This window comes from Pseudopodoces humilis, chromosome 22 (assembly GCF_049639895.1).
Source record: "Pseudopodoces humilis isolate 2021_Gansu_Grassland_sample_001 chromosome 22, ASM4963989v1, whole genome shotgun sequence".
Classification (NCBI taxonomy): domain Eukaryota; kingdom Metazoa; phylum Chordata; class Aves; order Passeriformes; family Paridae; genus Pseudopodoces; species Pseudopodoces humilis.
In genome coordinates, this window is record NC_142221.1 from 5,105,020 (window position 1) to 5,120,920 (window position 15,901).

General features: G+C 41.3%; 1 protein-coding gene across 27 annotated transcripts in view; it reads left to right on the top strand.

Moving 5' to 3' along the window:
* FNBP1 (formin binding protein 1) overlaps window positions 1-15,901 on the top strand; it is a 98,561-nt gene that overhangs the window by 52,227 nt on the left and 30,433 nt on the right. For all 27 annotated transcript variants that reach the window (XM_088065961.1, XM_088065962.1, XM_088065964.1 and 24 more), the window contains 3 exons: window positions 1,273-1,335; window positions 2,137-2,241; window positions 15,676-15,804. In XM_088065961.1, the coding sequence (XP_087922087.1) occupies window positions 1,273-1,335; window positions 2,137-2,241; window positions 15,676-15,804 (297 nt within the window). The remainder of the gene's footprint in view (window positions 1-1,272; window positions 1,336-2,136; window positions 2,242-15,675; window positions 15,805-15,901) is intronic.

Consider the following 15,901-nt stretch of genomic DNA (forward strand, 5'->3'; position numbering starts at 1 on the left):
CGTTCCTTAAGATTTATCTAAAATCTGATTATGCTTGGGTGTGAGAGCACATGAATTCTAGTGAGATTATCTGGCAATATCTGGCCTTTATTTTTCAAGTTTACTGTGTGACACCATTCCTGTATTTGAGTAAAACTAATTGCCAGTAAATAATACAAAATAAAGACCTCTCTCTTCCTGTTTCAGTTTGCTTCATTATTTATTTTACAGGACAGTTTGTGGAGGGGAGTAACCTATTGTAGCAGTCAGCTGGGTCTGCATTTACATTCCTGCCCAGAGCTGGGTCACTGACTTATACAATGATCTGGAATGAATTGTTTATCTTGAGGGAAAGCCAGGCATATGGAAGAACAGTTTGCCCAGAGAAGCTGTGGCTGCCCTATCCCTGGAAGTGTTCAATCCAGGCTGGATGAGCTTGGAACACCCTGGGATAGTGGAAGGTGTCCCTGCCCATGGCAGGGGGTTGGAACAAGGTGGTCTTAGAGGTCCCTTCCCACCCAAACCATTCTGAGATTCTACAGAGGGATAAACACTAACAGTGGTTAGATTATTTGATAAAGAGCATTGTGTAAGGGCTAAGAACTGCTACTTAAACCAACTGCCATTAAGAGACTTGTTTCAAAAAGCATGTCAGGAGAGGAGTTCCTTGTTGTTTAGGTGACATCTCAATTTAAAAATTATGTTAACACCTCACTCTGTGAACACACACTCACCCCCAGCATGTGGGAGGGGAGGGATTCTGGAGGGACCCATGGCACCAAAAACCTCTCAAGAGGAAGGAGCAGCTGGCCTTGCACACACAACTAGTAACAAGGAAAGAAGAGGGTTTTTTTTGTGGAGTCTGAATGAAAATCAGGACAAACATCAGTTGTTAGAATGTGCCAATCAAGTGCATCTTGGTAAATTCATGTAGAGAGAAATTTTAATTTAGAGCTTGTGTTCAGTCTGTCACCAAAGAAATACTCGTCAGATAAAAGTGCTTCAGATCTCATGATACGGAAAACCAATAATTATGAGATACAGTGAACAATACAAGGTAGAATTGCTAAAGGCATTAATTAGCCTTAGTCAAACTAACCACTATAATTGATGCAAATATCCATCTGCAGCCTGCTGAGACATTAGATAGTCATCACACACCTGCTCAATTCGCCAGCCTTGCAGAACACAGCTGTCAGAATGATTTCTGGTTGGGCTTTTTCTTGAGCATACTTGAATGTTTGTTCTTTTGTTGTTCAGAATGTTTTCTTTCTCTTTTCTTTTTCTAAACAGCACTTCCATGATGGCAGAAAGGCACAACAACACATTGAAACTTGCTGGAAACAACTTGAAGCAGTAAGTGGCAAATTCCTCAGATGTGACATTTAAGTCATTTATTGTTTTCAAAGAGATGGTTCCAAATGTTTTATTTGGAAAAAGAAAGGTAAATGGATAAAAGTTGTAGAAATGGGATTTTTAAAACTCTGTCTTAAATACGCTTGTAGTCCTGAAAAAGTCTGTTTTAACAGAATATTTGGCTTCTGTGGGCTCTTTGTCTATCATGAGTAACGTTTCATTTGATATGACTTGAAAAGTGTGCTTAGCATTGCTGAAACTGCTGAGTCCCCAAGGATCCTGTTCAGATACTCCACTGAAAGTTGAACAGCTTCATACTGTGTGAATAAATTGAACAGGGACATCTCTTGAGGTGCTGCTTCCCAAAAGTAAATACATTGGAATTGTCATTCATGTGATAAACGAAAAGTGAGGCTGTAGGTACAGGAGAGGATAGAAAGGGGCTATCAATAACTGAAAGTCCTACTTGCAAATTTATTAATCTTAGTAACTCCCTCATTCATTTACAAAAATGAAGGGGTTAAGTGTTGAAAGAGAGTAATTACATCTACAAGAGTGGAAGTGATGCTAAAAGGGAAGAATAGTGAAATATGAGCAGCCTTGATAATGGAACAAAAAATGTGCCTCTGGTAACTCCATTTTTTGAAGTTCATTAATATGGAAATGTATTCCAGTGTAAACAAGAGAGCCCTAAAATCCTTCAGTTGTTACAACAGATTGTTGTAGTGGCAGGCAGTAATTTTAGGTAGATTTTTGTATCTTTTGCTTTCCACAATGAAGGTTTCTGGTTTTTCTTCTCAGAGTAAAAGGCGGTTTGAGCGTGATTGCAAAGAAGCTGATCGAGCACAGCAATATTTTGAGAAGATGGATGCTGACATCAACGTGACAAAAGCAGATGTTGAAAAGGTGAGCTGGAAGGTGGAGACTGTAAACATGGATATGATAGGTTTATTTCCTCAATCCTCCCGGTAGGATAAACCCTCTGAGGCTTAATGCCTTACTTGAATCAGTCTGTAGGTTAATTAAACCCAGGGAGATCTCTACAGAAACCTTTATTTATATAAAAACTCTAAACAGAGAGAGTCATATTTCTTTACTAGGTGTTATTTGATTTTAACAGAGCTGATTTGGCTCTAAAGGAGTTTATGCAATATTGGTTTTAACTCATACCCCAGGTTCTGTGACAGTCAGGCCTGTGAGGGATGCCTGATGGCTGCTTGCAGTTTCACACATTTTCATTCCCTCTTGTGATCCAGGTAGAACCAAGCTTCCTGCCCTTTGAGCAGCACTTCAGAGATTTCCCAGTGTCATTGGATGCAGTGAAGTATTACCAGAATTGTTTTTCATAGCCGTAGGTTTCAAGCAGGACAGTTCTTCTATGTGATGCAGAATCCTGGAATCCATGCTTGTCGCAGATGGCGCAGGGCTTTTGTTTTCATTTCTCAGTTGCTGGCTGGTTGCAGAGTCATTTGTGGCTTTTTTACAATGATCCTCACTCAGTGAAGCTTTTGAACTAATGCTTAATTTTAAACATCTAGTCCTGTTTCAGCACATGTGTCTGGAAATACTTTCTCTCTTTAGTTTGAGTCAAAATTGGATGTGTGGAAGGATGCGCAAAGTTTAAATTTTACTGGTCCAAGTCCAGTACCTGTAACTTAAGGAAGCAATGAAGAGGAAGAAAGTGTTTTAAATAGCTTCTGTTTTTGGAGTTACACATTTCCTCAGAAGATGCACTAATGTAGATCAGATACACCACATTAAAATGTGTAAGGACAGTTTTGTCCTCCTTGAGTTTTGAGTCAGACAAGCACAAAATAGCCAGAACATTTGAAAATGTTTATTTCTTGAAGGAAAGGAAAAGAAAAAAAGAAAAAGGAAAAAAAAGGCAACCAAAGGAGAAAGTAAAATGTGAAGCTTAAAATATGCCAAATGTTTTGTTACAGAGACAGGAAAGGAAAGTGAATTATAGGTAAGAAATCCTTTTAGTCTGAGGTCTCCTTGTAAAATGTAGGTTTTACTTCTCAAGAGGTCTGCTTCATTCTATTCTCAGTTACTTCAATCCTGTGAAGATATGAAATATAAATTTCCCTTTACATCTGTGGGATCTCATGTTTCTGGTATGCTGAGCATCAGGATGTTGCATGGCAGAGAGCATGAAGGATGCTCTTGGAAATGAGGACAGTAAATGATAAACAAGCTCAGAAAATTTCCCCCAAGTGCTATTGCATATCAAAGGACAAAATACCTCTGTGGTCTTGTAATTTGCTTGGCTCTTAGTTGCAAATTCACCATGTAGATTTGATCCTTTGTTGCCTTCTGGATTTGCCAGGGCACTTGACAGATGAATGCATGTACAGATTGTTAAAGATGTAGCACCACATGTGGGTTTTTCTAACAGAGAGGGATCATCTCTGCTTTATCTGTATAAAGTGATTTTAGAATACTTCTTTCATAGATAAAATTAGGGCTTGCCTTAGATTTTTTTTCCAAAGCTGAGGTCATGTCAAAGGGATACAAAGACATGACTTACTGTTTGAAATAGAGGAGTAAAATTCCTTGTTTCTACATTCCTTTCCAAGGCTGGCCTTTTCTGGTCAAAGGCATATTGGTGATATATCAATCTAAGAATGTTAGGTAAATTCTGGGAAGCAATTGCCTACCCTAGTGCTCTTTCCCTGTCAAGTGAAGCAGAGAGACTTCCCTTTTAAATTCCTCTAGCTTTTTATTGTATGAATTTGTAAATTATTTATTGCAAAATGAGGCTCAGTGGTATCTTGAAAGAAAAATCTGTTATGCGTGTTGGCAGCTCTCAGGAGAAGGCATTACTCCACTTTCCAGGCAGTCAACAGAGTAGATGTGAGAAGGAAAAGGTTATCAAAATGAGTGGAATGTGAAATAATATTACTGAACAGAGAGAACAGTGTTTTCCAAGTGCATGTGTTAAACTGGGTTCATCCATGTCAGGCTGTGAATAATGCCCTTTCTTTGCTCTGCTCTGCCCGTGTGACTGGGAGGCTCTTGCATAACTCCCAGTGCAGAATGGGATATTGTTTCACCAGCACTGCTGCTCTCCCCAGCTCGCTCCAGGGGGATGCAGGAACTGCTCAGCTCCAAATGAAGCAATAGGATGACTTCAGCCTCCTCCTTCTACTGCAGCAGTTCTGATTTCTCTTGCCCCTTATGGCTTGGCTGCTGCACTCCCACCCCCAAAAGCTCCCAGAAATCCACCTGGCCAGGAGAACAGGCAGTTTGGCTGAGTCAGAGCTTTTCTCTTTGGCAGAACAAGGTGCTCCTCAAGCAGTGGGGCTGGTTGCCCTCATTTCTTTGGCTTGAGATTGACACCTTGGCTGCTTCAGCTTGTACCTGCCAATATGAGGAGACACAGGAGCTGTATTTTGCATCACACATGATAGAGTGGATGGCATTAATGGAATTAAAATTCTACAGTGATCACAATGACACATACAGTCAGAAGAGAATACAGCTGCAGTTCCCTAATTCTAAGCTGTGTAAGGTTTTGAAATGCTCACATCCCTTCATCTTTCAAGTCTTTGTAGGCTTTGACAACTGCAGCAGGAAATTCTGTGCCAGAGCTGCCATCTACCAGCACCTATCCCTTGCCCAAGGTATTAGAATTTGGGAGCATTAAGTAACTGGAAAAGTGGCACAGAAGCAGAATAAGAGTTGCTTTCCTCCTTATTTCTCCAGGACTGCTTGGCAAAGGGCCTAAAGGCAGGGCTGGATGTGGAGCCTGGGCATCATGTACCAAGGTCCACATTCCTTCTGTAGGAGCAGGAACATGGAGGGCACATCCCTTCTCCACCCCTTCTGTGGCCAGGATGGGCTCCATCACCTTGCCAGACATCAGCCTGGTAGCTGATCTTGGAGGGAGGAGTGTTTGGCTTTGTTTCCTCTCAGCTCCTTTTTTGGTATTAGGAATAGGGAGCAGAAGCTCTTCAATAATCACACTATGCAGAACAGAGGGAGAGTGGAGCAGGGCACCTGGACTCTCTTCCCTGTTTGGACTGAGCCTCTAAACCACCAGCAGCCAAAGCTTGCAGAGATGTTTGTGTCAACACAAAATGCACTGTAGCAAAGTCAGGGCAGGAAGCTCACTGTCTGTGAAAATGTCCTTATAAACTAAATAAATGCTGCAACATGCTGATGCTGCTTCCAGGAAGCCTCATAGGTATCACTGAAAGCTTTATTTCCTTTGGATCACAGTGGGTTGTATGCTTTACAGCACTTCTCTTTCAAAAGCCACAGAGGAGCTGCTTCAATTTTTTGACCATTTGGGGAAATGGTCTCTGTCGCCAGCACGGAGCCACTGTACATATAAGGTAGAGCTCTATTGTTTCTGCCTTCTCTTCAGAGCTGCAATCACTAAAAAGCTGACATCTTTATGGGATAATGTGGTGCCCAGTGGTGCCTTTGCAGACTTCTTGTAATAAAATTAAAAAATCAACTGGCTTTTGTAAGGGTTGCTTTTCCAGGTAGGCGTTTTGGAGTCTGATTTTAAAGAGGAAGTGGCTGAGGCTAACCATGGGAAGGGTTTGCTTCTTGATTTGCTCAGCAGTTGTGGCGAGGAGAGTGGTTTGAAGTACTTGGTGTCAGGCAAGATCTGTCCCTCGGCTGAAGAGGAAGACGGTCAAATATTGACCTTAGGTGCAATAATCTGAGATGCTTAGGAACTTTAGATATATTTGCATTTGGTTTTGAAGTGGACAAACTGAGGGAAATGAGTGATCTCAAGTTTACTGAAATCTTCAGGAGCTTTCCCCAGTGCCCTGCAACTTTCAGGTTATGTCTGCAATACCCAAGATGTTTTGGAGACCCAGAATAGCTAAAAATTCACATAAAGCATTAAAATATATTATCACCATGATATTAGTTTTCTAGTCTGTAAATATAACTGTGGGGAGATACTGAGGTTTCACATTTGAGGTTTCATTTTCTCTTCTCTTGTGCCATGTTATCTGGGTGCTGAATTTCTGCACAAAGCACAGAGTCTGCCCTGCTTCTTACCCACAGGAGACACCCTTAGCATGGCTTGGGGTAGCCATGAGCTGAATCATGGGCAAAGTCTGACAGAACGTAGGTGTAGAAATCCTGCTAATTGGAAACTGGGATTAGCTGATCTTCCTCAGCAATGCTGTCAGGTGGTAACTGCTTTTCCAGCCTGTGGGCTGCCGTGCTGTGGAACACAAATCCCTTCACTGGGAGCTTACACATCCTTACAGTCAGGGGTGTAAGAAGCTATTTTGGGCTCTGGAGACATCTCAGGTGGGTGTTTGAGCAGCTGAGTGAAGCCAGATGCAATCACTGACATCCCCCCAGACTAGCCTGCAGGAAAATCTCCAGCTCAGGGCTCTGCTGTTCCACATCCCCCTGAGGTTTAGTCAGCAAAGTCTGTCAGCAGTAAACTCCACCACAACCCCAGGCTGTGGGTATCTGCATTCTATAGACTGTAACTACTTAATAGGCCTGGCTTCTCAGGAGATGCCAAGTCATCTGCTCTGTGATGGTGGGACTTGTATCCCTCCCCTCTCCCGTCCACAACAAGGCACCCACTGGCACCATGAGAGTACCAGCATTGTAGAAAATGTAGTGCCATGCAAAGGTGGTTTTGCAAGGTGGAGAAGACTTAGAGTGCTTGTGTTATTAATACTGCAGTGAGTGATTCCAGAGGCTTTGCTTTTCCTGTTCTTTGCTGTGAATTTGTAGAGACACAGCAGCAGCATCAAGGTGAAATATGCAGGTGAGGTGTGCCAGGCCCAGTCCTGAGCTTGGTGCAGGAGGGCCTGGCCTGTGCATTTCTTGCTGGAGAGTTTGATACTGCAGAGGGTTTTCCCTGTGTGGTGGTAAGTTTTTTTGTATGTTGAGTAGCTGCATCTCCTTTGCTCCTCAAATGGAACTGGCTAAATTTCTGTGTCTTTGCGTGTGATGTGTGTCAGATTTCTCATCAGTTCAAAGGCTGGGTAATGTGATTTAATGTTATTTCTTTGGGTTACGCAGACCCCAATCTCCTTCTTGAACTACTTACTTCCTTCCTGCAGGATGATGCAGTGTGTGAATGCAGGGAGTCCCTCAGGAGAGCAATTTGCATTTCTGGAAGAGTAAGCCTTGTTTACAACCTGCCGTCCCTGCCGCTCCGTGCAGAGCAGCTGTTTCCCTTTTGGAATCATGACTAATTTAAGAGGGTCGATTTCTACTCAATAGGGAGTTAATGACTCCAGCAGGAGTGTCCAGGGGACTTCATAAATCTCCATATGTACCCTATACATTCCCTATGCTTGGTGATAAGAGATCAGTGAGCCGATTGTGAGCCAGTTTTAGTGTAAAGCAAGGAAATCCAACTGAACTTAAATTTCCTTTTAGCAGTGCTCCCCTGCAGCAATGCTCTACGTGGCAATTTGACTGAGTTTTGTAACAATACAACTCTTTTGGGAGGTGATTGCTAAAGGGAGGGAAAGGGGGTGTGAAGGGGAGGTTTAAGAATATCTTCTGAATTAAACAACTGCAGTTTGAATCACCATTGCAATAGAAGTGGTATTCTAAGCTAATGCAAAGCAATTATTTCATGCTGTACAGTTGGAAAGCTTCTTTATAGTCACTCTTTTTCTGTCAAAACATTGGAACAAATCTTTTCACCTGCATGAGAAGTAAGGCTTCAGAATTTAGCTAATTTAGTTTGTAAGCTGTTCAGTTTCGGTAAATCATAGAATACCAGGTTGGAAGGGAATTGAAGGATTGTCTGGCCCAGTGTTCCTTGGCAAAAGCACAGTCTAGACAAGATGGCCCAGAACCCTTTTCAGCTGAATTCTGCCCCATGTTGGGAATTCCACCATTTCCCTGGGGAGATTATTCCAATAGCTCATTGTTGTCACTGTGAAAAATTGTCCCCTGGTGTCTAATTGGGATCTCCCCAGGGGTAACTTGTACCCATTACTCCTTGTCTTTTCCATGTGACTCCTTGTACAGTCTCCATCTTCTCTGTAGTTTCCCTTCAAGCACTGGGGCACAGTGACAGGGTATCCTAAGCCTTCATTCTCAAGGCTGACCTAACCCAGGTCTCTCAGCATATGACAGCTTCCCTGTGCTGGATCATCTTTGTGGCCTTTCTAGATCTTCTCCAGTCTATCCAAATATTCTTTTTTGTATAGTGGGGACCACTGAACACAATATTCCAGGTGTGGCCTGACTGACTTTTATCTCTGCTGGGAAAGCCCTTGTTGCTGCAGCTCAGCATCAGCATCACCCTGGTTGCTCAGACTAATTTGCCTCCCAAGAGACAAAGTTGTGTATTTTACCCATAAAATTGACCTTCAAGGCTACAAAATTTGTCCTGGTAACTTTTTCAACCCTGACTGTCCCTTCTGCCTTGGCTGTGTTTGTAAATTCTTTCTTGGAGAGAGAGGACTAGAACCGTGCCCAGTATTCCAAGTATGAGCTAAGCAGTCTATTACCCAGTCCTGAAATTTCCATTATTTATATTCAAGAAATAATTTCCATTTTTTGTATTCAATACCCAGATTTATCCATGGCAGAGTTTAATTGCTTATGTAGTACAACTAAACAGACCTCCAGAAATCATTTAAACATTGTCAGCTAGTTCCAAATACATCTTTTTCTTTTCTCTTTTCTTTTCTCTTTTCTTTTCTCTTTTCTCCTTTTCTTTTCTCTCTTTTCTCTCTTTTCTCTCTTTTCTCTCTTTTCTCTCTTTTCTCTCTTTTCTCTCTTTTCTCTCTTTTCTCTCTTTTCTCTCTTTTCTCTCTTTTCTCTCTCTTTTCTCTCTTTTCTCTCTCTTTTCTCTCTCTTTCTCTCTTTCTCTCTTTCTCTCCTTTTCTCTCTTTTCTCTCTTTCTCTCTTTTCTCTCTTTTCTCTCTTTTCTCTCTTTTCTCTCTTTTCTCTCTTTTCTCTCTTTTTCTCTCTTTTCTCTCTTTTCTCCTCTTTTCTCTCTTTTCTCTCTTTTCTCTCTTTTCTCTCTTTTCTCTCTTTTCTCTCTTTTTCTCTCTTTTCTCTCTTTTCTCTCTTTTCTCTCTTTTCTCTCTTTTCTCTCTTTTTCTCTTTTTCTCTCTTTTTTCTCTCTTTTTTCTCTCTTTTTTCTCTCTTTTTTCTCTCTTTTTTCTCTCTTTTTTCTCTCTTTTCTCTCTTTTTTCTCTCTTTTCTCTCTCTTTTCTCTCTCTTTTCTCTCTTTTCTCTCTTTTCTCTCTTTTCTCTCTTTTCTCTTTTTTCTCTCTTTTCTCTCTCTTTTCTCTCTTTTCTCTTCTTTTCTCTTTCCTCTTTTTCTCTTTTCCTCTTTTTCCTTTTTCTTTTCTCTTTTCTCTCTTTTCTCTTTTTCTTTCCTCTTTTCTCTTTTCTCTTTTCTCTTTTCTCTTTTCTCTTTTCTCTTTTCTCTTTTTTCTTTTTCTTTTTCTTTTTCTTTTTCTTTTTCTTTTTCTTTTTCTTTTTCTTTTTCTTTTTCTTTTTCTTTTTCTTTTTCTTTTTCTTTTTCTTTTTCTTTTTCTTTTTCTTTTTCTTTTTCTTTTTCTTTTTCTTTTTCTTTTTCTTTTTCTTTTTCTTTTTCCATCAAACCCACATAACCTTGCATCCACAGAGATTATCCTTCTTTTATAATGAATTAGACTTGCCAGATATCCTCATGGAACTGCATTTCTCTGAGCTTTGTGGAAAACTCCTGGGTGTTTGCAGGGATTCACAGTTCAGTCATCCAGAGAGTTTGGTTATTTAGTATTCATGACATGAGAAGGGCAGTGCAAGGAGACAAACTTTTGGGTCTGAGGCACAGTTATTCCCTAGGGTCTTGGAGCAGTGTGCTTGAGAGGTGCTGCTGTGCTGCTCTTCTTAATTAATTTAGTCTGTCTCAGCTGTTAGAGCTTCAGCAGGACGGTGTTGTTTGGGGATATCTTTTGTTAGTGTGAGTTTCTGAATTCTGGTAGTGAGACTGCACTAGATAACAATTCCTGAGATGTGGTGAGGAAGATTTTCCATCCTCTGTCAGTGGTTTACTCATTTGTATATTATATTCAGCCAAAGGATTTCAGGGACCCACAGAATCTCAGTTTTTTCCTCCACCTCTTCAAGTGTTAAGGAAGGATTTTTCTTTCTGTTTATTTCCCTGCTGTTGTTTTTCACCTCCCCATTCTACTTTTTCTTTCAGGGAAGCAAATTTCAAATCCTTTCTTTGCTTGCCGCTTCAGAGAGACCCAGCTGGTTATTGTAAAATAGTAAAGAGTGGAGCTTGATTTGGAGGCTGTGTAAATCCAAGCCTGGAACCCTGGCCCTGTTTTGAAGTCTGTGGCAGGATGCCCACTGTTATTAATGATCCTGTACACGCTGCCACTGCTGCTGCTCCCGGAGGCTCCCGGTGCCCAGTGGTCGTGGGGCAGCCGTGGAGGGAGAGCCAGAGCCTAGAGCTGAAAAATCTGTGAGCAATAGAAAGCATTCCTGAAATTGGTGAAGTATTTCTGAGTCTGCCTTTATCATTAAGCTATTTTGGAGGGATTGGGTAGTTGAGGGGAGGGGGCAGGGGTGACTTTTTTGTGTTTGCATTTTAGTCTGATCTTGGATTTGCCAAAGACAGATCTGTTTTGGCAGGCAGTGGCCTGGCAGTGATCATCTCACATACTGTCTGAGTTTGAAAGAAAAGAGGGGGTGCAGAATGGGAGAAAAGAAAGAAGAAACAAAGTGACACCAAAGTTTTGACTGGAAACTTTGCCATTCTGGACAAGAGCAACTGCTGAGAAGTTGAACTGTCCCACTTAGTGTGGACCAGCTGAATAACAGCCAAAGTTTTTTTCTGGCCTTTTCAGTTATTCATATCACTCCCACCATAACAGCCCTGAGGAGCTGCATTTTTTGTCTGTGTAAACCCAGAAGACAGTGTGTCTATTGACCCTTTTGCTGTTTCTGGAATGTGTCTCAGAAAATTGTTCTCAGCAAAATATCCTCATTCTTTTCTGCATTGGAGACCAAAATGGCAGAAAATGTACTTGGTTTTTAAAATTTTCTCCTACACTTCAGCATCAGCAAGTTGCTTTTCATATCAAAGGAGGCTTGGGGGAGAAGGTGTAGTCAACAATACAAATGGATTTATTTAATTCTCTAAGAGTCTTCATGTAAAGTGTAGAAGTTTGCAAAAGTTTTCTTACACTGTCAGGGTTGACAGTGCCCATCATAAAGTATCCATATTCCCTTTCTCTTCAATTTTCCTGTTCAAAGGCATAAAATATTAGGACTGATTTAATTCAGATCTATATATAAAGCTTTACTTGTGCTGAATGTTTGCAAGGATTATGGATAAGTTCCCTTGTCTGTAATTCTTTGATCTCATTCTGCTCTGCACTGATTGCTGAAGTTGCATCATATTGATAAACTGCAGATGGTAACAAGCAGGTGATAAGAAGGCTCAGGGTTAACTTTTTTCTAATTTCTTATTTTAAAAGGGAAAGAAATATCCCCATAAATACTTAGGTCAGATTTTAGCACATCAGTGTCCCACCCTGGCATCTCTGAGCAACTTGTAGAGTCATTTGTCCAAACTAACTTGTTATTTGAGAGTCTGGTTTTTGCAACTCAGTTGTTATGAAGAAAATCTGCAGGAAGTGTAGTTAAAATCTTATTGAGAAAACAGTGTTTGTGTTTTTCCCCACTACCTTAAAAGAGAGATGCCACAGTGTGTGTTGCCAGCTCATATGGCCACTGAATTTAGTGTTGTTTTTCACCTATGGTGGATGTGCTGCTGAGGCCTGATTTTTTAAAAAAATATTTTTAAACTACTGAAGACAGCCACAAAAATCAGCAGTTTGCAAGTTAATACTTCTCTGCTGTTAGCTACTGTCCTGCATTCTTGCCCATGGAGCAGCAAGGCTGTATAAGGGAAGAGAAAAAGGTGGGTTTTGATTCTATTTAGTGGCACTTCTGAATAGATTCTGAGACAGGTCACATATGATAAGCCTTACATGCTGCTGGTGAGCTATTGCCTGGTTCAGGCTGTGAGAGCTGCACTCCTTTACCTCGAGTGTTCTCCCAGGGCTGTGGAAACACTCCCCTGGTGTGACTGCTCAGATTGCAGTGGCAGTGGGAGCCCAAAGCTCACCTGTCTGCTCCCTGCAAGGCTGGAGGTACTGCAGGTCCTGGGCTGTTGCTCAATTTGGGGAGTTCATTTTCTGGATAAGACAAACATTGATATTTATGACCTTTTGATTTTGGTGCTGCCACATGAGTTCAGACAAGTGCTGCCTTAACAAAACCAGGCTTCAGGGAGGAAGCACTGCCTATGTGTGCAAGTTTATTTTAGGGCAAAAAACTGTTACAAAGGTATGTTTGGGGTGGGAGATGTTTGAAATCTGTGCACCTTTTGCAGTGGAAGGCATTTGGAAGCAAAATGCTGCTGTTCTCCCCACAGACCCCTCAGGTGTACATACCCTTTTTGCTTTTCTACAGTGCTGAAAGGTGACCTCAATCTTTCTTCCTTCGAAGAGGGGAGTTTTTTGCTGCATTCAGAGTCCCTGGCCCTGACACCACTTAAAACTGAGCAATCTGTCAGCCTGTAGAGGTGAATTGTGTTTCACATATGGGGCTGGAAACTGAGCTCTTGCTCACTCATCCCTGCCCAATTAAAGGAGAGAATATGTTGACTGAAAGCTGCATCCCAGCATTGTTCTCCTATATCTGAAGTCATTGTCTGGTTTTCCAGACCCCGATTATTCCAAAGCCTTTCCTTCTGGAAATACTGTTCAGGGCAAATCTTTTAGCATTAACTCTAAGAAGCCCCCAAAAAACCTCTGAAGCTGTTTGCTTGCACAAGTGAGCAGCAGAGAAGCAAAACTTCATTTTCTGTAAAGCCCAGCTATAAATTATTCCTGAAATAACTTCTATAACTCTCTGCAGTTCTGGGCTACTGCATCCATTACTCTGAATGTGAAATTTAAAATCATTGTCTTGTTTTTATCATTCTGTGCTTCAACAGAGTGCAGGAATCTCACTATAAAGCACAATTCTGTTAATACTAGAAGTGATGATGTTAGAGGAAGTGACATACTGAAATGAAGTAATAAAGAAGTCTAGATTTTAAAAAATATTTTTATTTTAAGATCCAAATACCTCATTGCAAAGATATTTAAACAGTTTGAGGCTTGCCAAATGCATTAAATGGCCAAGAGGAACAAGACATCACTAGGGCTCTCACACAAAAAGTTCTGATTTTGGAATGCACACAATTTTATTTACTCATCTGCTGCCCCCTCTTATTTAGGGCCAGTTAAGATCATTTTGGAAACTGAGTGTATACATTGAGCTCAGAGTTACTTTGTCATATCCAGCCAATGATTTTGCTCATGAAAACGAAATCTGATGGCTTTAATGCTTGCTGGGTCTGCCTGGAAATGTGTAATAATGGATTTCTTGTTTGTCTGCTTCAACAATAGAGTCAAGGGACAAATTCCTGAGCTGCATTATTTAAAATTATTTTTAAAAAAAGAAAGAGTGAGACAGCTATATGAGTGGGAGTAGGGCTGGTGTGAAGTCAGCTCAGACAATGGGTTCCTCTTAGGTAGATGAGGAGAATGGACCTCACAAATGGATATTGATCTGCAGGAGCTGGGATGTGAGGAAGGGGCTGGGAGATGAGTGTGAACCACTCTTACTGCTGCCTGCCTTTCCATGGCCAACTTTGTTTTCCTGGTAAATTTTTTTTTGTGGCACAAAGATATATTGTTTTCCACTTGTATTTAATGTAGTTGTATGTGAGTGTGGGGATGGTAAAGCTAAATAAACTTTATTAGTGCTTGGGCAGGGAAATTAATGATGTGGCTTCTTGGAATTTGATTGCAGGAGGTGAATTTTCTAAAATTAGACACTCATCATTTGCAGGAGTTAGTGGACAGTTAAAACCCCTGGGAACAAAAAAAAAGTTGAAAATATGTCTTTTATTGGATTCACTTATTTGGTTATAGTCATATTCTTCTCCATTTGATGCTACTGTTTCATCTCCTGTGATGCACTTAGTGCCCAGTATCTCCTCATTCTGCTTGAATTATTTTTGTAGAAAGAATGTGAAGGGGATCTGTGAAATTCCTACAATCAACTGCAGAAGCAATATCTGAGTTGAGGTGAAATAAATTATTAGGTGAGATGGCAAATGCAGGGAAAGGCTACTTCTTTACAAACTGAGATTTGAAACCTCCTGGCAGAATTTGTCACCTTCCAGTTATGATTACAAAAACGTTCCATGATTTGATATTCCATGGATTTATTGTCAGGAAACTATTGACTGCTTGGAACAGTTCAAAGAATAACCCTGCTCTGAACTGATTTTAATGGGAAATATACACTTAAAATATACTGAAATTCTCTGCTGTGTTGTGTCCCCTGAAACATGATTTTTCAAAGTAACATTTCTCTGCCTTGTCTTAAGGAATTATTCTGAAATTCAGCAGCAGAGCTCCAGCCAGGGAGGGAGAGCTTCAGTGTGGGGAAGGCATAGGGGATGTTGGAAAGGAAGAGAAGGAAGAGCTGCTGTATGGAGGCCAATGGCAAGGAAGGAAAAGGCATCTAAACCAAACAGATGGGGAGAGGCAGTAAGGGAAGAATATTGGGCAGTGAAACAGATAACAGAAGGCCTTGGGAACAGAACTCTAAAGGGAGGAATCTGAAAATGTGAAAGGGTCACTTGGGGACAGATTATTCCAGGGAAAGAAGTGAGATTAATTGCCCAGTGCTCTGCTATGTTGGGCAGTAAAGCAAATCATCTGTGTGGGTAAAAATAGGAAGGGAGGCATCTCAGCTGCTGCTCTGGCTCCCTTTTCCTTGTGTGCTTCATGCCAGGGCTGTGTGAGGAGTGTGGAGAAAGGGCTCTGCAGGGCACACAAAGAGGTTTCATCATGGTTATGTTGGCTGAAATGAGACAAAAATGTTGGGTTTTTTTTCATTTCCCCTTCCCCAGAAAACACTACTTGCCAACAGGGAAATTATTAATTCCTCATTAGAGGAAAGCACCAGGTGACATCCACCAGGGCATAGGGGGAACAAGAAGTGTGTCCATGAATGTACTGGGAAGGTGCCTGTCCAGTGAGCAGGTGGAGGGACCAACTTGGTTTGGTGTTTGAAGTGCAGTTCAAACAGAGGCTGTTCATGGAATGCAAAATGGGTCGGGAAATAGCACATTGTAATCCCAGGAAGGAGCAGCAGCACTGTCCACACTGCAGCATGGATGTTTCACAAAAGAGGAGTAAACCAAAAGCTGGTGCTCAGAGTCTCATATCCCAATGTTCCTGCATAGTAAGATGCAATTGATCTCCAGGTAGCCTAAATTCTAAATTTCTTTTGGTATTTCCTCAGGCAAGACAGCAAGCCCAGCTGAGACATCAGATGGCAGAAGACAGCAAAGCTGAATATTCTTCCACCCTACAGAAGTTCAACAGTGAGCAGCATGAGCATTACTACACACACATACCAAACATCTTCCAGGTAAGGGTCACTGGCAGTGCTTTAGAGTAGCCCATAATCCTGTGACAAGAGCACATTGCACATCACCTCAATTCTATCACCCTGACTTTTAATTTTT